Source organism: Ctenopharyngodon idella, chromosome 2, assembly GCF_019924925.1.
Source record: "Ctenopharyngodon idella isolate HZGC_01 chromosome 2, HZGC01, whole genome shotgun sequence".
Taxonomy (NCBI): domain Eukaryota; kingdom Metazoa; phylum Chordata; class Actinopteri; order Cypriniformes; family Xenocyprididae; genus Ctenopharyngodon; species Ctenopharyngodon idella.
The window spans coordinates 14712687-14736489 of NC_067221.1; the positions used below are offsets into that span (position 1 = coordinate 14712687).

At 37.2% G+C, this 23803-nt stretch overlaps 1 protein-coding gene across 2 annotated transcripts in view; it reads left to right on the forward strand.

The window, feature by feature from the left end:
- Window positions 1–23803, forward strand: part of tgfbr1a (transforming growth factor, beta receptor 1 a) — a 32450-nt gene continuing 8647 nt past the window's right edge. Inside the window, exons 1-7 of one of the 2 annotated variants that reach the window (XR_007925827.1) lie at window positions 1–151; window positions 14059–14292; window positions 16784–17023; window positions 17647–17877; window positions 18431–18598; window positions 20529–20685; window positions 20946–20962. Coding sequence is in view for 1 of the 2 variants with exons in the window: in XM_051867254.1 (XP_051723214.1) it covers window positions 76–151; window positions 14059–14292; window positions 16784–17023; window positions 17647–17877; window positions 18431–18598; window positions 20529–20685 (1106 nt within the window). In the remaining variant the exon portion in view is untranslated. The remainder of the gene's footprint in view (window positions 152–14058; window positions 14293–16783; window positions 17024–17646; window positions 17878–18430; window positions 18599–20528; window positions 20686–20945; window positions 20963–23803) is intronic. The other variant, XM_051867254.1, reaches the window with a different exon arrangement.

Below are 23803 nucleotides of genomic sequence, written 5' to 3' on the forward strand. Positions count from 1 at the left end.
TCTCGAAGCAAAGACTCGACTACTTGAATGTGTGAGGAAAAAACTGACCAGTCCTAAAGAATCATCTCTACAACGATGGACGTGGGAACATTACTTTGCCGCTCGTTGCTACTGGCTTTACTTGTATTCTCGGTGACCCAAGAGGCGCGAGGTAAGTGCTTGGGACTGTAACACTTCGTAGTTTCCCCTCGTCAACATTTCTTAAGTTTTATCCCCTTTTCTCAGAATACTACCTGGGGGTGTTCAAATATGGCGCAGGTTTTTAGAAAGCCGCTCTGGCATGAGTGTTTAGTGTTTTTTTGTGCCGTGACATCGGTCAGATCCACATCAGTTTGCGAGAGAGTGCGTTTTTCGTAGGGGGAGATGGAGTGCCTCGCGCATGCAATCGGAGCACCGCGCGAGGTTTGGATATCGCGACCCAGTATTTATTTACCATACTTCAAAGCTCCTGTTAATTTATAACAACCTCTAGATCAAATGTTCAGTCATCTGAAACTGTTGACGAGATTTGCTTTCATGAGCGAGCTTGAACAGCAGTTTACTTTCAGTCAGCTCCTATTTTACGTCTGATCAGCACGTGTTTTGTGGTGATGGGCATTTTTGCTTTCATAAGACGACATTTAAAAACTCTCTGTCGTAAAATGTCAGACTCTTTTACTCGAATGGTTTTTAGGACATATCACAGTCAGGTATTTCCTATCCGCACGAGTGACATCAAAGGCTTCGTGTCTGTTATCAAGTTATGAGCACTGACAGGAAACCCGTTTTACATGTTTACGTGAGTTGTAACAGATCGGGCTATCGTCTCTACGTTACAAATATCACAGGCTATTCTTAACAGATGGCACAGAATACCACATCTAAGATAGCTGATATCTTCCATCCATTATTTTTAGTTAAGTAAATTTAATATGACTGAACGTTTATGGATGCAACAGTTTGTTTGATCAGAGGCGTTTTCTCGTGTCCCACAACAATACACGCGTCGTAGCTACATCGTTACAAACGTCATAGTTCGTATATATAACGAGGATACAAATAACACTTAATGCATTTGTGTATAACACATACCATTCAAATGTTTTTGTTAACGAGATAACATGACGAGGCTAGTTTGTATTCTGTCTGTTAGGCGTTCCTTCACACAAACAAATGCGTTTTACTTCTGGCTGTTATGCTTTTCACTCAGTCAAAGCATGAAAGGGTTTTTAATTAATGCGAATTCAACATAAAACAGTGTATTGCTACATTCAACTATCAAGGGATATAAGATGGGAATTAACCTAACCGAGGAAGAAAAGGAGGACAAAATTAGAGGGTATACCTACAAACAGTGATGGAAACATTTTGACAAAGAATGTCAAACATGGTTCGTATTCTAGGTGTTTTGAAAGCTTTCTTATTAATAGACAATGGGATTGTAGATAAATACTAATTAAGTTCTTGCTTAAAGACATTTCACATTTTGTGTATTTACATTTATGAATGTAAAACTTCCCAAAAAGCATAAAGGTTCATTCATTATTGTGTTACCCTGCGCAACGCACATGTAACTGGGATGTCCTTGATTCACATTACTGTGATAGACAGAGAGGAAACATCCTATATTTACTCCAGCCCTCCCTTCCTCTCCCATCACTAAGCTTCCAATGACACAAAGATTTATTCAGTCTGACGCTGAAAAATCAGAAGGAAAATAGTTTCAGTTTGTGTTTGCTGAGTTGTGTGAACTGTGGTTTTGTTACAGGTAGTGTTTGTCTTTTGTCTGAATCTTTTACCTGCTTCTTTTCATGTAGGTTTTTTTTTTTTTAGAAGAAATGGATCTTCTTACCTGGCCTGATGTATGGCAAAATTTGAGCTTGAATATAGAAATTGGTATATTTCTACCAAACAGTATTTTACACATAATAGCAGGGATGTACACAGGGCCTAAAATGAACACTCGCCAGGTGCCAAATGCAAGTAAAAATCAGTGTTGGCGAGTATATGAAACTGTCAGTCACCAGTTGATCGGTAATATTTTTATGAATTCTAACAATGCAATGTTGTGTGAACATGAACGTAAACAAATGCGAATGGCATCTTCACAAAAATTAAGGATTGTCAATTTAAATATTCAAGCGCAAGAATACGCAAAAGGGATCTCAATTCGTTACTCTGTTACTAGTTTGTTAACCAAAAAGCTGCGTCTCAGACTGCGTACAAATACTGAATTGAGTTCTCTTTCACGTCTTCTTGCACTTGAACGGACAAATTAACAAATAAATATGTCAAAAATCTTGTCTCAGCGAGTATCCTAGTAAACATAGTCTGTTATGGCTCAGTTAAGTGAATGTAAACTGTAGAGAAAGATGTGTACCAGTATCAGTGTATTGAATCCGTGCATTAGTTTACAGTGTGCTGGATTTTTGTAACCGCGCTTACTTCGTACGTGCAGGTCACACATGCGCATTTATTTTATTTATTTTTTTGCAGTAATTAGTTTATCCGTAATGTGGCAGTCGTGCCCTGGGGGCGTCGATTCACAAGGTAGTTGAAGAAAACCTGCATAAACAAAACAGACCGGAAAACATGCAAGCTACAGTGCCTTGCAAAAGTATTCATACCCACTGAACTTTTCCACATTTTGACATGTTACAACCACAAACAAAAATGTATTTTATTGGGATTTTATGTGATAGACCAACACAAAATGGCACATAATTGTGAAGTGGAAGGAATATGTTAAATGGTGTCAAATCTTTTACAAATAAATATCTGAAAAGTGTGGCGTGCATTTGTATTCAGCCCCCCTGATTCAATACTTTGTAGAACCACCTTTTGCTGTAATTACAGCAGCAAGTCTTTTGGGGATTTGCAATTTTTGCCCATTCTTCTCTGCAAAATAGCTCAAGCTCAGTCAGATTGGATGAAGAGCGTCTGTGAACAGCAAAAGTCTCGCCACAGATTCTCAATTGGATTTAGGTCTGGACTTTAACTGGGCCATTTAAACACATGAATACGCTTGGATCTAAACCATACCATTGTAGCTCTGGCTGTATGTTTAGGGTCGTTGTCCTGCTGGAAGGTGAACCTCCGCCCCAGTCTCAAGTCTTTTGCAGACTCTAACAGGTCTTCTTCTAAGATTGCTCTGTATTTGGCTCCATCCATCTTTCCATCAACTGTGACCAGATTCCCTGTCCCTGCTGAAGAAAAGCATCCCCACAACATGATGCTGCCACCACCATGTTTCACGGTGGGGATGGTGTGTTCAGGGTGATGTGCAGTGTTAGGTTTCCGCCACACGTAGCGTTTTGCATTTAGGCCAAAAAGTTAAATTTTGGTCTCATCTGACCAGAGCACCTTCTTCCACGTTTGCTGTGTCCCTCACATGGCTTTTCGCAAACTGCAAACGGGACTTCTTATGGCTTTCTTTCAACAATGGCTTTCTTCTCGCCACTCTTCCTTAAAGGCCAGATTTGTGGGGTGCATGACTAATAGTTGTCCTGTGGACAGATTCTCCCACCTGAGCTGTGGATCTCTGCAGCTCGTCCAGAGTTACCATGGTCCTCTTGGCTGCTTCTCTAATTAATGCTCTCCTTGCCCAGCCTGTCAGTTTAGGTGGACAGCTATGTCTTGGTAGGTTTGCAGTTGTGCTCTTTCCATTTCCGGATGATGGATTGTACAATGTTCCGTGAGGAGGCATGGGATATTGATTTATAACCTAACCCTGCTTTAAACTTCTCTACAACTTTATCCCTGACCTGTCTGGTGTGTTCTTTGGTCTTCATGATTCTGTTTGTTCACTAATGTTCTCTAAGAAACCTCTGAGGGCTTCACAGAACAGCTGTATTTATACTGAGATTAAATTACACACAGGTGGACTCTATTTACTAATTAGGTGACTTTTGAAGGCAATTGGTTCCTGTGGATTTTAGTTAGGGGTATCGGAGTAAAGGGGGCTGAATACAAATGCATGCCACACTTTTCAGATATTTATTTGTAAAAAACCATTTATCATTTTCCTTCCACTTCACAATTATGTGCCACTTTGTGTTGGTCTATCACCTAAAATCCCAATAAAATACATTTTTGTTTGTGGTTATAATGTGTCAAAATGTGGAAAAGTTCAGTGGGTATGAATACTTTTGCAAGGCACTGTACAACGACAGATTTTTTTTATATATATATATATATATATATATAGACGACACATTGTACGAACAGGTTAGAAAGTACCCTCATTTGTACAACTCTAGCATGAAAGAATACAAATATATTTACATGGGTTGTAACTCGTGGTGAGAGATTGCTCAAAACTGCGTGTATATCGAACGCATACGTACGCGTACGAGTCAAGTGAAATATACTTTGCAAGGCTGTACATTCGACGAGTGTGCGCGTAAAAAACAAAGTATGCCTAGGGCTTAATTGCCTCTTTTTATGTTTAGATTACCTTCCGCAACATCTAACATTCACTTTAAAAACACTCATAATTTAAGTTAATATTTAAAAACACTCATAATTTAATAACACGTATTAAATGTAATATTTAGAAAATTTCAAAATGAATATCAATTTTTCAATACCATACATTATGTTGTGCTGCCTAAATTTATTTTAGTATTTTGTGTTTTATTTAACATCAATTTCCTCAAAATAGTATAGAATTTTAAAATCGGCCCTTTATCGGTTATTTACCACAACATGAAAATAATGTATCAGCCAAAATTTTAATATTGGTATGTTTATGTGCTTATAAAATGTCAGATGTATATATTTTGGCCTCCCTTTTGTGAGCTGTAAATCTGTATGATACAAATGAAAATGTACTAAAGTTTGTGTCTACTTATTTATGTGTCTTGTGTAATAGTAAAACAAAGTGCATGCTGTACCACATCATGCTCCTCTAAAGATGTGTCTTTGTGAGAGACTTAGTTTTGAAAGCTGCATCTTCCTCTGGAAGATTGCATTCAAACTGCACAACATGGATGGGTTTTCATTCCTCAAACCACATTCGGAGGTAGTCCAAAACACATGGGACCACATTGCTTTTTTGTTGTATATCAATTATATTTTTAGAGCATCAGTGAGCACTTTTCTTTTTCTTTTTTTTTCTTTTTTAATTTTCCTGTGCTAAACATTCAGATACATGCTGATGTAATGAGTCATGAATTCCCCTTAAAGGAATCCAATCACAAGTTTGGATTGAGACTGAAGCACCAAGTGTGAACAGTAATGAATCAGATCACCCAGTGGGCCACGTGTATAAAACTTTGCATAGATTTCATTCTAAAAGTATGTGTATGCACAAGTGGCAGGTTGTACATACTCACAAATGTTTTCATATTTATAAAACTATGCATACACCACAACCTGCACACAAATACACTTTATAAATCCCAGCTGGAAATTATACGTACATGCACTAGCTTTATTTTTTACTCCGAAATCCTAGAAATTATCATAAATGGAGCTTACAAACTTTATTATTCATAATCTCATCTGCATATAATTTTCGTGCATATTGCCATCCAGACACATGATACTAAAAATAGTTTTCTTTTTTTTTTATATATTTTATTTATATTTTTTCTCTGTAAAATATCTGAATATCCTTAAAAAAAAGGCAAAATTGGATATATTAAGAGAATGTATCTTGATTAGATCTATTCTCACACCACTAGCAGATTGTTTTTACTTGTTTTAAATTATTTCATACAGTATTAAAAACAAGACTTTGTAGACTTTTAAGCTTTTGAACTTTTAAAAATAAAAACGTATACAATGTACTATTTCCTTCATATGTGACTTGGTCACAGGGGTTAACATTGCGATCAGGTTTCAGTGGGACAGTCCCCCCTTTTTTTTACCCATTTTTCTGTGCATTGCAGTGTGGTTCTGCCCATTCCACCAATAGCACACCTGTGTGGGACAGAACAGTACACAGACATCAGATGAATCCAGACAGCCAATCACAGACTAATGGTGCGTTTGACTACCAAATGTGTCTGGCAGTGGCACTGTCATTATACAGTCTGTCTAACCAGACCAACTCTCATAAGTCAAGTGTACATCAGAGACTGGTCGTAATTTGTGTGAAAATGTTTACTTTTAAACTCGTTAAAGGGATAGTTCACCCAAAAATGAAAATTCTGTCATCATTTACTCTCCCTCAAGTTGTTCCAAACCTGTATAAATTTCTTTGTTCTGCTGAACACAAAAGAAGATATTTGGAAGAATGTTTGTAACCAAGCAGATCTCGCCTCCCATTGTCTACCATAGTATTTTTTTTCCCCTACTATGGTAGATCTGCTTTGTTACAAACATTTTTCCAAATATCTTCCTTTGTGTACAGCAGAACAAATAAATGTATACAGGTTTGGAACAATTTGAGGGGAGTAAATGATGACAGAATTTTCAGAATTTTTTTTTGGGTGAACTATCCCTTTAAATCTTTAAAGAGGTCATGACATTAATTTTTTTTTATTATTGATTGTAATTGACAAAAAGGCCTATCCTTACTAATATGTGAATATTTGTTTGGCACCAGGTATTGACCAAATGTGGTCTATCTGTGAATGGAATGTCTGCTTAAATGTCTTTAAATAAAAATGTCTGATAATTTGTGTAATCATCTACTGATCACGGCAATGCAGTTTGTGATTTTACTAGCAGAGCGAACAAATTTGAATAAAGTTACACCAGCGTTAGAACAGATGTAATGAAGTTTTTTCATTGGGCTGAAGATGTGTTTGCTCTCGCCTCACAAAAAAATGTGGGTCAGCACATATACTGATATTTTCTGAGATTCTTTTCTTAGATTTAACTTTTCTGAGTCAGCCCGAGGAACTCAACTTGTGTCCCGCTCACTCTGTAAAATATGACCATGATTTTTTTTTTTTTTTTTTTTCCCAAGCCCTTCTCTCTGGGGTAGAAATTCTTGAGCTCAAGGCACACCACAGTTAACATCACATCCAGTGATTAATGAGTAACCTCTATGGACACTCACTGATGGACTGATATGAACCTTTGCTAAGAGAAATCCATAGAGAGTGGAGGTTTTTTGTGGTTTACAGAGAGATTCGTGCATGCCTGAGCGTATTCTCTCATGTGGAAATGGCGTCAGGTCAACATGAATGTTTACGGAGCAGGTTATTGACTCGTACCATGCTTCAGACAACAGCAAATAAACTGAAATTGAATTCTCAGAAAGTATTTCAGTCAACAAATGAACAGCCAATGATTGTTCTTCCAGTCATTTAGCAAATATGCCTTCTCAGACTGAGAGGTTACACTGATTGAAAAGATAGCTGTTGGCGGGCCAGAATTGGGGTAGCACATATTCTAGACTTTTTAGTCATGTTTTGTTTATTTCCCTCCTCATTGTTTGTTTTGGTCATATGACTGAAGATCAAGTGTCAGTTTGTTGTAGTAATCTGAATTAAGTTGGTGGAGTTGTGCTGCTGGCTATAGTGTCTTTCGTAGTGTGACTCACAGCAGGAGACTGATTTGGCTGTGTAATATACTCCAAACTTGGCAGTTTAGGACGTCTGACTCCCTCCTCCAGACTAGCTGAATGTGCGTATGACTAAGGAAATATGTTCAGACCCAGAGGGTTCTCTGTTACTATAAAATTTAATGTCTTTTCCGCCCTTTGAAGTATTTTTAGAATATCTGTCACAATATTACCAGAACATATGTCAGAGTGGGAAGTTTGAATAATAAAAACTTGTGCATCTTAAAGGGATAGTTCACCCAAAAATTAAAATTATCCCGTGATTTATTCACCCTCAAGCCATCCTTGGTGTATATGACTATCTTCTTTCAGACAAACACAATTGGAGATATATTTAAAATGTCCTTGCTCTTTAAAGCTTTATAATGATAGTGAAGCGGGGGCCAGATTTTGAAGCCCAAAAAAATTCATCCATCCATTTAAAAAAATAATCCATACGGTTCCAGGAGGGTTAATAAAGGCCTTTTGAAGTGAAGTTATGTGTTTTTGTAAGAAAAATATCCATATTTAAAACTTTATAAATTCAAATATCTAGCTTCCAGTGGACAACTGTATGCATACTGCGCAAGTCGACTTCCAAATGAGTAATCCCCTGATGCGACGTATGACGCAGGATGTAGGAGTATCGTTAAGCTTAGACACCTCTTGTGGTTCAAACAAATAGGGCTGTGCAACAAACTCAAGCTCCTCTTCTCTTATATCGAAATCCTCCATCATTTCTCTTTAAAATTCTCATTTTAGACTTCTAATTCGTGACCGGTGTTTTGTTTTGCTTTATCCTCTGAGCTTCCGTGTTCATCATTACGTCATGCGTCGGGTCAAAGGCTACTCTTCCAACGCAAATCAATGTGTACGGCCACTTGCTGGAAGCTAGTTATTATAGTTAATAAAGTTTTAAATATGGATAACTTTCTTACAAAAACCCATCACTTCGCTTCAGAACCTCCTAGAGCCGTATGGATTACCTTTATGATGGATTTTATGAAATCTGGCCCCCCTTCAAACCATTTTAAATCTTAGAGGAGCAAGGATATTTTTAAGTATATCTTCGATTGAGTTAGTCTGTCATATACAGCTAGGATGGCTTGAGGGTGAGAAAATCATGGGATAATTTTCATTTTTGGGTGAACTTTCCCTTTAATATTTTTAGGGAAACTATTACAGTTTTTTTCCCAGTTTTTTAATGAATAAAAAGCTCAAAATATTTTGTAACATTGTGTCTTTACTTTCACTTTTGCATCAATTAATGCATCCCTCGAGTCCTGAAAATGAAAGTATTATTATTATTTTTTTTAATCCCAGACAGTAGTGTTTGTGTTTATGTTTGTCAGGTCGGGTACCTTCATCTTGGTTATGTAGATACTGATTCAGATCTGCATGTCTGGGTTTTGTTTTGTCTACCATTTTCTGTATTTCCTGTGCAATTAAAAGAATGTGATCCTTCCTTTCCAGTCATCCAGGATGGAAACCGTCTCGGTTATGTATGTAACCCTCGTTCCCTGAAAGAGGGAACCGAGACGTACGTCAGTAGTGACCAACTGAAAGAGAACTGCTTTAGTGTTTAGCACTAAATGGAAATGCCAGTTACTACTCATTACACTGGCATGACTGCGGTTTAGTCTGTCTGTCTGGACACGCTCACTTCTTTTTTTCTAGCCTGATGAATTTTCAATCCTATCGCAGTGAGTGAGAAAATGCCCAGCCACAACATGAGCTCTTCATCTTGTTTTGTATTTTAGTACATTTGAACAAACATCATCATTCATCCAATGTTAAATGAACAAACGCCTTGAATAAAGACAGTTTGAAATGCTGGAGTGAAAATAGGGCAGACATAAGATATTACAATGTGTCATTTAAAACAAACAAACAAACAAAAAAAAAAAACATGTTAATACATTACATACCTGCATTAATATACTAATTTTACCATGTTTTACAAGCATTGCTGTAGTGTTGAGGTGAGGTGACTGTATGGGTGGAGGCTCAGAGTGATTAATGGGATTTTTAAAGGTAACTGAAGGCAATGGGTTCAGCATGTGCTGCAACTACAGTTGCTAAGCGACAGAAGTAATTGATTCTTTTTTTTTTTCTTTCTGTGGTTGCATTTTAAGTATGGAGATAGACATAAAAAAAAAAAAAAACAATTTTGTGTCATGGGCTTTCCATCAGAAAACAGATTAACTAAGTAAACCTAAACCAATCCTTTAGTTAGCTAGGTTGTTCACTGACATTCACCATTTGTTTTTTTCTTTAGCTGTGTGTTGTGATTAAAATTGAATCAATAATAAATGTGTTATAAAGGTGCCTGCCGATTCCCATCTGTTAACTAATGTAGAAACTTCAGAGGCCTCCATAGTGTATTATGGCAATTATTAATGGCAGCTTTTGATTAAACCTTTTGACATTGGTTAGTTAGAAACTCTCATTTACTTATAGCTTCATTCAGAGGAGTGACTGTGACAGCCCGCAGCATACAATGCATACATAATGACCCCAGTGGGCGCAGAGTGAGACACTTTGTTCGACTTTCTGCTCCTTATCTCTTCTCTTAGGGAATCACTTAATTGGAACATTGCTTGATGTAAAATCTCACACCTATAATCAATTAATGTTGAAGTTGGCAACATGACACAAGGTTTTTCTCCTGTCGGGCCAACAAAACTGCTCAAAATGAAGTATGATTTAAATTTTTATTTTGAATAATGTACATCCTTGTGAAATTCTTGTGTGTGAGACTGATGTACTACACGGAGGCCGCTTTTTTTTTTTTTTCTGGGTCGTATTCACAAAAATCTAGCTACAAAAAATCCTTTTTGTTACAAAAATGTAGCTTGTCATTTTTTTTCTGAGGCTCAGGGTTATGGTTAACTAAAACAAAAAAAAGTAAAAAAAGCAACAAAAAAAAAAAGCAAAAAACAAACAAAAAAAACATTTGTTACTTGAAAATAAAATAAATAAAAAAATATATAAAAAATGTACTTATTTCATTTCAGATAAAATTAATAACTAAAAACTTAGTGGTAACACTTTACAATAAGGTTCATTAGTTAACATTAGTTAACTACATTAGGTAACATGAACTAATAATGAACTGCACTTACACAGCATTTATTAATCTTTGTTAATGTTAATTTCAACATTTACTAATACATTATTAAAATCATGTTAACATTAGTTAATGCACTGTGAACTAACATGAACAAACTATGAACAACTGTATTTTCATTAACTAACGTTAACGAAGATTAGTAAATACAGTAACAAATGTATTGCTCATGGTTAGTTCATGTTAGTTAATACATTAACTAATGTTTAACTACTGAACCTTATTGTAAAGTGTTACCATTTAAGTAATAAAAATGACAAAAACAGCAAAATGACAAAAAAAAAAAAAAAAATTAAAATATAAAATAAAAACATACAAAATACTTACAGTTCAAGTCAGATCAGTGATAATTTATCCAAAAAAGAAATTTTGTCATCATTTTATTTACTTATCCACAAGGAGTTCAAAACATTTCTTTTGTGGAATACAAAAGGAGATATTTTGAAGAATATCCTAGCCACTTTTTCCAATATAATGAAAGTGAAAAAAGACAAAAGCTCCAAAAAAAAGTATAAATGACTCATGCGCTGTTTTCTAAGTGCTCTAAAGCCATACGATAGATCTGTGTGAGGAACAGACTGAAATTTAATTTGTAGTTCACTAAAGATTAAAGAAGCACTGAAATTTTGGCTGCCGAAATTGCATTTTTCCGTTTCAGATCGAAATGGTTTTTAAGGGCCAAAATCATTGACCGAAACAGTGACATTTAATTAGCGCACGTGGATAAACTACAAAAGTTAGTGTGAGCTGTGTGGACTGGCTGGTGTATGGCTGGGATGACAATATCGATTTCTCGATTTTAAATCTCAAGATTAATCCTTTAGTCTGTTTTCTGTTGGTGCGTGAACTAAACTTCACTAAACATTGTAGCATGCCTGCCATCCAGTAATCGCAATAAGCTTTGTGATTTGCTACTTTTATTATGAAACAGTTTCAACTTTCACATTTTGTAAATTTGATCATGAAATTCAAAGAATAAATGTCATTTTGGCTTTTTAATACGGCGTGACAGATCACTCGCTGTAGCCACATCAGTTCAAGCAGCAACATGTATCAAGCTCAGATGAACTGATCTCTCCTTACTTCTAGTTATAGCACTAAATAAACATAAATGAACATCAGAATAAATTGAAAGATTTAAAACGACTTGGTGAAATGTATCATGTCTCATGTAGCCTAATTCCTCAATGTGTCTCAACTGCAGATTTTTTTCTTTTTCTTTTTTTTTTTCCGGTTTGGTTTTTGGCCTAATGCATTCTGAAGTTTAGGTTTCACTCCAGAAAGTTAATTTCGGTGTATCACTAGTAAATTTCTTGACATAGTGATGTCTGATTCATGAATGAATCTTTCTTTTCAGTCTCTTCCGCAATGGTTAACAACACAAGCAAGATTGTCAGTGAATAACAACTTAAATGTTTGTGTCCTTTCCACAAAGCTATGGAAGTTTTAGTGCATGAGACATATGAACCACTTTTATGATATTTTGATGGTTGTTTTGTGTCTTTTTTTGAAGCTACATTCATTGCAATGAAATTCAAAGAGCGACCAGCACATTATTCAGAGTTTCTCCATTTGTGTTCCACCGAAGAAAGTCGTATAGGTTTAAAAGTAAATAAGTTAAATAATGACAGAATTTGTTGTCTGTGTGCTAACTATCCCTTTAAATGTTCTGTTTTTTGGATCTTTTCCTGCCTCGTTTAAATGCCAATCATTTTGCCACATGCATCCTCCTCACAGTGAATTTCTCATAGGGGTAAATGAAGTGCTGTTGTGAAGCTTTTTCTCTTTTGCCATTTCATGAAATGTTGGTCCAATTACCACTAAAGTATTTTTTTTCTCCTTCCTGCTGTTTTTCTTTCTAAAGAGGCTATTATCTGCATCTTGATGACTGAATCTATGATTATTTCCTGTGGCATGTTAGCAAGCAAAAGAGAATCACTTAACCAATCAAAATTTGCATTGTAATTACAAAAAAACAAGTGCAGGACGTTCTTCAAAGAAGCATCATATCTAGTACACCAAAGACAAATGTTCATTCTTACATAATCTAAATAAAAACACAGCAGAAGTCAAAGATGGCACTAGATGTTTATATGGTATGTACAGCCTGTGTACAAAACTTTACCATTTTGAACTGCATTTATTCTAAGAGTTGTGTTTTTATTCAACACTTTCGCTGCTTTTTAACTATATGGTCTTTATTGCTCTGAGTTAAGGAACTTGTCAGTCATTTCATAGGCATGAAAAAATTGCATCAGGAGATAAAGCTGATGAAAGCAACAGTCTGTTGGGAAAGTGGATAAGGGGAGGGATGCATGTGATTTGTTTGAAGCCAATCTGTAAATGTAATGTTAGTTCTTTGCATAACCTGTGACTACCAACCTGTAAAGTTAAGGGATGGTTCACCCACAAATGAAAATTCTCTCATTATTTACTCACCCTCAAGTCCAAACAACATTGGACCCAATTAACTTTTACTGTAAGGACAAAAACAGACATTTTTCCACAGAAGAAAGTCATAGGTTTGGAATCAATGACAGAATTTTTGTTTTTGGATGAATTATCGATTTAATGTTTCAGTATCTTGGTGCATTCACTTAGATCTTAACCATACACTACTATTTGTTATCAATTTTGAAAGAAGTGTCTTATGCTCAGAAAGGCTGTATTTATTTGATCAAAAATACAGTAAAAACAGTAATATTGTGAAATATTATATTTATCATTTATCATACATTTATCATTTTATTGACTTTTGACTTTTTGACTACTAGTGGTCAACCGATATGTGTTTTTAAATGTCCATTAACAATATCTAGAAAGCATATAATATATAATATAATATATAAGGCAGGCGAGCAAATCCACTGTAATTTTTGCGAATACTACACTTGTTGTACCACGAACTGTAGTTTTAAGAGTTTTTTTTATGCGAGAATGTAGTTGTTTAGACCTGAAATATGTGACTCATATTAATCATAGCGCCTGTTTTACAATTTGTTTAGAGATTCGAGCTCCAGGCCATCAGCGGCCGTTCAGTGCTTGTGTACCCACCGAGAACAGCTTCATCTTGGCCAGTGCTTCGGGGGTTTGCCGCTGTGTCTTATAGTGGTTAAACATGAGATATAATTCATTTTGGGTATATAAAGCGGGATTATTAATGGTCTTATTAATCTATTACTTGTTCCAGGGCAATTCTAATTGTGCTATGTTAAATTTGATAATTTAATATTAAGGCTATATTTAACTTAGATCCTCTATAGCTGCTATAATTCTATTTAAAGGAAACTATATTACATTTGTTCAAAATTGGTTATCTCAAAATGGTCAAATATCAGATGAATTTTGTACATGGGTTAATCTGCCTAGGACATCTCCTGTGCTGTTTAACAAGCTGACCATCTAAATGTATCCTAACCTGGAGTCTCTTTCTCTCTCTTTTCTGAATCAGGATTGCTGTGTTTTTGTGAGCGATGTGTAAATCGGACATGCAACACAACCGGCCTGTGTTTTGCGATTGTCACAAAGTCTGCCGGACAGAACGTAATACAGGAGGGTCAGTGCATTCAGCAAGAGCAACTTTACCCACGGGACAGGCCTTTCCAGTGTGCCCCCTCCAACAATGGCAGACATCCTTACTGCTGCGACACTCACATGTGCAACAAGAACCCAAAAGTCAGCCTAGGTAAGAGAATAATGTGATCATGATGATTTTTGAGTGGGCTTGTTTTGTCAAGAATTTGTGACTCTGTAACGTCAATATGTCAGAGTTTGTCAGAATACCCGATTTCATATTTGGATTGGGGTTATGTTGTCTGGCACAAAATTATACTTTCCATGTTGATTTTGGTTCTAGCATGCATTGTTTTTTAGTGTGGCATCCAAATTCTGTGTTCACCTTGGCTCTATATGAGCTTAATTTTTTTTTTACCTTGAGCTCACAGACGTAAGACCCATTGTGTCAATACATTTCCATGTCGCTGTTGGATATAAAAGATGTATTGTGTCCTGAAGTAGTCTGAAAACCTTGGGAGTGCACACTGGCTATTATGTTACAGACAGGGATGTTTAGTAATGAATATATGGCTCTCGTGGTCTCCACTTTACAATGACACTGGGGACATAAGTGCTTGGCTCTTTAAAGCCGGCTTTGTTGCTTAATTATTTCATTAGTTTGAACCATAAGTTTAGATTAAAAGAAATTGTGATGTGAGACTTTGATGTAGCCTACAGTAATGTACCAAAGATAGGCATGGGGGGGTGGGGGGATCATAACGGCCCATTATTTCCCTTATTGTCATCACAATAATTAATTCTGAATAGCAGAGATTCACAATATGTCAGCACAATTTTTTTTTTTTTACTTTATTTTTTCATTAATATATTCATTTATTTATGGTTATTGGATATTTATCAGTCAATAAAATGATCAACATTTTTTTGGGAAAAAGTACATTAAGCTTGATTAATGTTATATAATGTTAATGATGTTTTAACATAACTTAAACTCATGAGCATTTATTATGAGCTCTTATTTTATAGCAGGTTACAAAAGTAATATTTATTCTATTTAGTTTCTATACTGTAAATTTATACATTCACTTAAATTAAGCATAAAACTTTGTTTAGTGTTTTAATTTTTAATAATTTTTCTTTTTTTTTTTTTTTTTCTGATCTGATCTATGTCATGTTGTAAATGACAATTTATTTTATTATTTTTTTATGCTAGTGCATGGCAGCAGAATTGCTTCAGACTGGTCTTAGACCACATATCACAAAAAAATTCCATTGCAATAGAAATAGGCTTGATGAAAATAGTTCACTTCTCCAAATGTGTTTAAAAGGATAGTTCACCCAAAAATGAAAATTCTGTCATCATTTACTCACCCTCAGGTGAGTAAATGTCTATGTTCTTTGTTCTGCTGAACAGAAAGGAAGATATTTGGAAGAACATCAGTAACCAAACAGATCTCATCCCCCATTGACTACCATAGTATTTTTTTTTTCCTACTATGGTATTCAATGGGGGATGAGATCTGTTTGGTTACTGACGTTCTTCCAAATATCTTCCTTTGTGTTCAGCAGAACAAAGACATAGGTTTGGAACAAACGTTGATTATAGAAATTTCATTACTGGGTAAACTATCCTTTTAAGTCACCAGTCAAAACAATCTGTTAGTATAAATTGATTCAGCCACTTTTCACCACGGGAGCTCAAAAAATTCTCACGAAAGAACTAACAAAGGACAAACAACACAGAGGAAAATCACATACCAACAAGAATAGCCGTAAACACAGTTTGGGTGGCACATTCACATACTTTCACCTTTTTAATGTTAATAATAAAAAGTTTCAATAGTTTAACCAAAATGTCTTGGTGTTAGTTCAAATTGAAATGCAGAGGAGCAGAGACTGACATTAGCATGAGTGGATGAACAACACAGACAGGAAAAAATTTGCTGAAAATTGATTGTCGGATAGTCTCTCTCTTAAAAAAAGTCAAAAGAATGACTTTCAAAGTCTCACTATCCTATTGTGCTTATTGAATAATAAAGCAAGGCTGTTTTTTTTCTCCAGCTTATCCACATTTGCCAGAAAATAGTTTCGGCGTGACCAAGGCTTTTATAGAACTTCTGTTGTATAACTTTTTTGACTCTAAAGCCCCCCTTTTTCTGAGACAGTATTCGAAGGCCTTTTTATCCAAGTTGAAATGTACCTTGTAAGTTGATATGCATGCTGATGGTACTTCTGTTGTAATAAAAACAAAAATATAATGTCAGTTTAATGTTGTACATATTTATTTTTTGTGTTTTTTTTTTTTTTTCTGAATTGTATTAAAAATTATTTAAATTTATATTAATATTAAGACATTGGGGCCCCCCTGGAAGTTTGCTGAGGTCCACTTGTGGGCCCCGGTCCCCTGATTGGGAACCACTGGTTTACAGCCTAAAGCAGGGTTCCTTAAATCCAGCCCTGGAGGGCCACTGTCCTGCAGACTTTAGCTCAAACCATGATCAAACTCACTTGGAATTTTCTATTAACTCTAAAGACCTTGACTGGCCTGTTCAGGTGTGTTTGATTAGGGTTGGAACTAAACTCTGCAGGGCAGTTGCCCTCCAGAACCGGATTTGAGGAACCCTGGCCTAAAGCATGTGCTTTGCTGCTTTCTGTTTCAGAGTTGCCTGATATTGAACCCCAGTCTCTGAGCCCCGTAGCCTTGGCCGCAGTGATTGCCGTCCCCATCTGCATTCTGAGTTTCATGCTGGTGCTGCTCTTCTACATGTGCCATAATCGCTCCATCATCCACCATCGTGTGCCAAGTGAGGAAGACCCCACTATGGACCACCCGTTCCTCGCTGACGGCACCACGCTGAAGGACCTCATCTATGACATGACCACATCTGGATCAGGCTCAGGTATTTTACATACTATTATTAGCTCATTATTGTTTGCCTTTCTACTTTCTAAGAATCCAGCTGTACCATTTTTTTTAATATCACTTAATATGCAAAGATTCCATCAAAATCATTAAATTCCCTTTCATTTTTATGTATTTAGAGGATGTTTTTCCTTTATTACCCATCATAAACCTCAAAGTATGCTCAAGCCAATTTCTTTTCCATAACTTTGTTTTCAAAGTTAAATTGTTAAAGCCTCACGCCAAGCTGAAATCGCTGTAGGCTTTATCTTTAGTCTAAGATTTTAGTCCAGACGCTGGACTAACTGGTTTTGTCTAGCCAAGAAACACTGTATATTTGGCAGTGTATTTGTTTTTTTAACACCTGGATGACTACACAATGTCTGATATGAGATCATGAGTCTTCATTAAGGGTTCAAGGTTTGTCTGGTTTGCATGGCTCTATTATCCCCTGCTGGCAGATGCCGTAACTACACTGTTTTAAGGGCAAAGAGCATCTTTCTCCATTGACAGTAGACATTCTTGTGTATTCTGACAAAATCTATTTTTTGTAATGATTTGTAAGCTTGAAGTTGACTTTTTTAGTATTTTTCCCTGACTGCTTTTTCTTGTCTTCTATAGGTTTACCACTGCTAGTGCAAAGGACCATCGCCAGGACCATCATCCTCCAGGAGAGCATAGGGAAGGGGCGATTTGGAGAGGTGTGGAGGGGCCGCTGGCGTGGAGAAGAGGTGGCAGTGAAGATCTTCTCCTCCAGAGAGGAGCGCTCTTGGTTCCGTGAGGCGGAGATCTACCAGACTGTCATGCTTCGTCATGAGAACATCCTGGGATTTATTGCTGCAGACAACAAAGGTCAGACAACAATGAAAGCGCTTCAGTTCCATTAAGTTTGTTTGAACCTTATAATAATTATTATTATTATTATAGGTTATTATAGCAATGTTCTTGTTCTGCTCTGCTCTAAAATATTCTATCAACTAGATTTTGCTGAAACTTCACAACCCAACATAGTAACATCAGTCTTTCAGCTAAAAGTAACCCGGGTCACTCATTGGACGATAAGTGTGTCGTGGGACACATGGTGGCCCAGAAAGTCATATGATCCATTGAGCCACATTCAAATGTTGTTATAAATTATATCATTTACATGAATCAGACATCAGCTGCCATTCTGTGTAGATTTTGCCATTTGGATTTGTCCATAAAAAACAGTATCAGTCAGCCACTATTTAACAGTGTCCTAGATTTTTTTTTTTTTTTTTCCAAAAGATATGTGTCAGCATATACAATAATGATCTCAATAAACCACTCAACCAACATTCAGCAAAATGTATAAAGTATTTTGAGCTGCCAGAAACTAGAAGTACAAAGCATTGATTGGTTCTGCTCTTTCTATGCATCTCAGATAACGGCACGTGGACTCAGCTGTGGCTGGTTTCTGATTACCATGAGCACGGCTCCCTCTTTGACTACCTGAACAGGTACACTGTCACAGTGGAGGGCATGATCAAGCTGTCTCTCTCTGCCGCCAGCGGTCTGGCTCATCTGCATATGGAGATTGTGGGCACTCAGGGTAAGTCACAATACACAAATAACTTTTTTCTTTTATCCTTCCTGAAAAACCAAACAAACATTTTCATATAAGTATACTGTTTTACGCATATCCACATGTAACACAATTATGTTCCTCAAAACAGATTTGTAATATTTTATATATAGTTATGTAGACGATTTTGTACTTCATGTGACACGACAGTAAAAGAAACAAAGCAACTGACTGATTATGTATTTTAAATTTTATGTATTTAAAGTCTGAGATATGGGAACGGTGCAGAGAGAGAGGGCAAACAGTTTGCAGTTTAGTGCAGTATTGTCGTCTAATCAGCCAATACCATCTTAAATAGCGTGCATAGCACTGTATCTTTTATAACATGACCCAATGTTGATTTTGGTAAAATGTTGCAACAATATGTTAATGTGTCCAGTTTTGGATACATAAGGTAATAAAAAAATAAATGTAAAAACCCCTTAAAGTAACTACAAATGAGCATGTAAAGCAAATATCTTTAAAAAAAAATTCCGTGCGGAGCATGCCCCCTGTCCCACGCAATGTTCTCACCCTTTTTCCCCCTTACCTGTTTGCATCCCTGGCTTAAACATTCTGTCCTTTTTAGGATCTCTTGTGACATCATGTCCTGTTATTAGTTTGCTTAGATGTCTTCGGTCCATGTTGCGTTCATATTTCAGTTTAACCGCACCAGAGTTTGTTTGGAAGCAGATCGAGACCCATCTTTTCAGTGGTCTCAGACTGTTTGTTTGGTGTGCACCAGGGTTCAGATGGCAGCATTCACAGTTATTCAAATGAACCACACTAAAGCCCAAAGTATATTTGGTTTTTACATGTACGCGAGGGTCCACACCAGAGTTCATTTTAATCGAACCAAACCTGCCAAGTTTGAACACACCCTAAATGTCTTGCAGTTTAAAGGAATACAAAAATGAAAATTACCCCATAATTTACTCACCCTCAAGCCATCCCAGGTGTGAATGGTGTAAATCTTCTTTCAGACGAACACAATTGGAGATATATTTAAAAATATCCTTGCTCCTCCAAGCTTTATAATGGTTGTAAATGGGGGGCCACATTTTGAAGCAAAAAAAATAATGGCTAATCAGGCGGTAATCCATATGGCTCCAGGGGGTTAATAAAGGTCTTTTGAAATGAAGCAATGCCATATTTAAAACTTTATACATTCAAATAACTAGCTTCTGGTGGACGACTGTATGCATACTGCGCATGTCGACTTGTGCCAAATGAGTAACCCCCTGATGCGATGTATGACGCAGGGTGTAGGAGTATTGTAAGTTTAGACGCCTCTCGCGGTTTAAACAAATGGGGCTGGGCGACAAACTCAAGCTCCTCTTCTCTTATATCAAAATCCTCTGACATTTCTCTTTAAAATTTCTTGTTTTAGACTTCTAATTCGTGACCGGTGTTTTGTTTTGCTCTATCCTCTGCGCTTCCACAATCGTCATTGCGTCATGTGTCTGGTCAGAGGTTGCTCTTCCGCTCTTTGCCACAAATCTATGCGTAAAAAAGTTTTAAATATGGATATTTTTCTTACAAAAACCATCACTTCACTTTAGAAGGCCTTTATTAACCCCCTGGAGCTGTATGGACTTTTATTATGGATGGATGCATTTTTTTTTTTTTTTTTTGCTTCAAAATGTGGCCCCCATTCACAACCAAGTATATTTTTAAATATATCTCTGATTGTGTTCATCTGAAAGAACATATACACCTAGGATGGCTTGAGGTTGAGTAAATCATGGGATAATTTTCATTTTTGGGTAAACTAATGCTTTAAGAAAAAGACTCAATTAAGATGGAAGAGATATGATTTATTGTTCCTCTGTTGGAGAGTGGTAGACATTTTCCTTTATCAGAGGAGTACTGATTTGAAGCATGTTTCATGCTGTACTGCATCTTGTCCAATCTTCAGGTAAGCCCGCCATTGCCCATCGTGATCTGAAATCCAAAAACATCTTAGTGAAGAAGAATGGTACTTGCTGCATCGCTGACCTTGGATTGGCCGTGCGCCACGACTCAGCCACAGACACCATTGACATTGCACCCAACCACAGAGTGGGCACTAAAAGGTTAGTAATTCATCACTTGGCACCATTCACAGCGACGTGCCTAGATCCAGTCAGCAGACTCACGCTCTGCCACAGTGTTTGCATGAGATGAGGGCTTTGTGTGCCTGTGAATATTAGGCCCTGTTTACATCTGGTATTAAGATGCGTTTTGGTGGATTGATTCACAAGTAGACGAGGAAGACACATTCCTGTTTAAACCTGGTATTTTAATCTGTCTCTTTTGTCCACTTTCAACCACTTCTGTCCTGATTTCTTCGAAGGGAGGGTCTATGGACAGGTAAATATACAGGTTTTTTTTGCTTCAGATCTTTCAATCTAATAGACAAAATAAGCTTGCTCAATTTACATATAAACGCGCCCAGAGACGACGCAAAAACGCATGGAGAGCATCAGCTTTCGTTTCTGCTCTGACAGCCCCAAGACCATGGGCCAGATTTACTAAACGGGGCAAATTAGCGTGAGAGCGCAATTCCACAAATGAGCAGATGGGAGTGGCAAGTTTTGTGTGTGATCTGTTCTTGACGCGCAAATTAAAGAAGCAGACGCAGTCAAATCATTAACATAATGACCAACGCAATCTAACAAGAGCTGTGAAAATTTGCGTTGGGACGCAGATAAGCAGAGCTGATGCTCATCAGGTGCGGGTCAACAAACTGACAAACACGTACACATATATAATATCGTTTGCCAAGCCATGTTGGCCTATCTCTCTCTCTCTCTCTCATATATATATATATATATATATATATATATATATGCCAACATGGCTTGGTAAATGATATGTTCAGATAACATCTTCCTCTGGCATTCCAAAGAAATTAATACGAGTGTAACCACACTCCCTTCTACCACACGCCCTCTGTTCTCTGCGGTGTCTCCTCCTAGCAGCAACAATTGCAGCCATGGCGCAAAATGGGTTAAGACATGCTTTTTTTAGGCGTTAAATAATGGCGCAAATACCAGTAAATTGACGAGGGCAAATATTAGTAAATCGCATTGCGTGATTCATTTAAATATTCTCCTCCCATAAATTTTGCGTCTGCAAGGGAAACTCCTACAAATGCATATGCAATAAAGTCAGCCGCAAAAACAACTCAGTCCACGCCTTTTCAGTGCTAGTTTTGCACTGCATATCTTTAGTAAATCCTGACAGTAGTTTTTTAACGCCAAAAGAGGGTTTGCGCTGGCGCAAGCTGCCCTAAGAGTGTGTGTTAGAAATCAGGAATGGTGAGAGAACATTGTGCTTGGTACATTTTTCGTCTTCAAACCAAACTGAGTCTCCAGCCAAACCAAACTGGGTCTCCCGTCTGGCTAGCGCTCTTCCCATAATGCTGACATGTTAGTTCAGAAGGCAGAGAGTAGGCACCCTCAACAGGTCTGAGGTCTTGAGTTGACTCAGAGGACACTTAGAGGGTGAGATGTGTGTTGTGAAGGACAGTGCTGCGGGGACGCCATTCCCCCTGTTGTCACCACAGGAGTGTGTCGCATCTAATATACAGCAAGAGACTCTCAGCGGTGCGCCCATTCGCTTCTGTGCCCCCTGGACACAATTCGCATACACACACACTTCAATAGACTACTCTTGGGTGTAACAGGCTGTGGCACCCACACACTGACACTCAAATTTTTCAGTATACAACACCCTCTTCCGTCTCCTGCTGTGATCATAACTGAATGTGACTTTTGAATGTCAAAGTGCTCCCTCACAGCCTTCTGTCCCCCTAGGGTTCATTTGAGTGATGTTGTCTCGCTCTGTCTTCTCGGTTTCCAAAGGAAATCCATGTTTTAGGCCTCTATGCAACCCACAAGACACCTGCACCAGCTGAACCTTTAATGCTCTGCCTTAAACACATGACAGAGCAGTCCTACCTTAGCAACTGTTGCTGTCTGCCATAATATCAGAAGTACGGTTTTAAATTGAATTTTGCATAAGTTACTAAAAAAAAGTCAAATGTTGTCGCTTAACAACAGTTTTTTTTTTTTTTTCAAGTCTTTAAATAAAAGGGTCACCCTTCATTCCTAAATGAACATATATCAATCCCACCAGGATTTCGTAGGACTTTTTTCTGATTTTTGCGGACCAAAATTGTTTCTGCATATATTCTCAAATATTTTGGTGATATTTGTAGCATTTTTCAGTGAAAACCCACCAATACTCATTATGTATTAATATACAGTGCTCGTAAATGAGTACACCCCCTTTGAAAAGTACATTATAAACAGTATCTCAATAAACACAAAAACAATTTCCAAAATGTTGACAAGACTAAGTTTAATATAACATCTGTTTAACTTATAACATGAAAGTAAGGTTAATAATATAACTTAGATTACACATTTTTCCGTTCTACTCAAATTAGGGTGATGCAAAAATGAGTACACCCCACAACAAAAACTACTACATCTAGTACTTTGTATGTCTCTCCATGATTTTTAATGACAGCACCAAGTCTTCTAGGCATGGAATGAACAGGTTTGGCGACAGTTTGCAACATCAATCTTTTTCCATTCTTCAAGAATGACCTCTTTCAAAGACTGGATGCTGGATGGAGAGTGATGCTCAACTTGTCTCTTCAGAATTCCCCATAGGTGTTCGATTGGGTTCAGATCAGGAGCCACTGAATCACTTTCACCCTGTTCTTCTTCAGAAATCCAACAGTGTCCTTAGATGTGTGTTTAGGATCATTGTCATGTTGGTGCACGACGACCAAGGGCACGGAGTGATGGTAGCATCTTCACTTTCAGTATAGAGCAGTACATCTGTGAATTCATGATGTCATCAATGAAATGCAGCTCCCCGACACCAGCAGCGCTCATGCAGCCCCACATAAGGACACTGACACCACCATGTTTCACTGTAGGCACCATGCATTTTTCTTTGTATTCCTCACCTTACAGAATTAAAGCCATACAGTTTTGAAGCCATCAGTTCCAAAAACATTTATCTTGGTCTCATCACTCCAGAGTATAGAGTCCCAGTAGTCTTCATCTTTGTCAGCATGGGCCCTGGCAAACTCTAGGCAGGCTTTTTTGTGCCTGGGCTTTAGGAGAGGCTTCTTTCGTGCCATTCCTCTGCAGTGTACGCCGTATTGTGTCACAGGAAATAGTCACCCCAGTT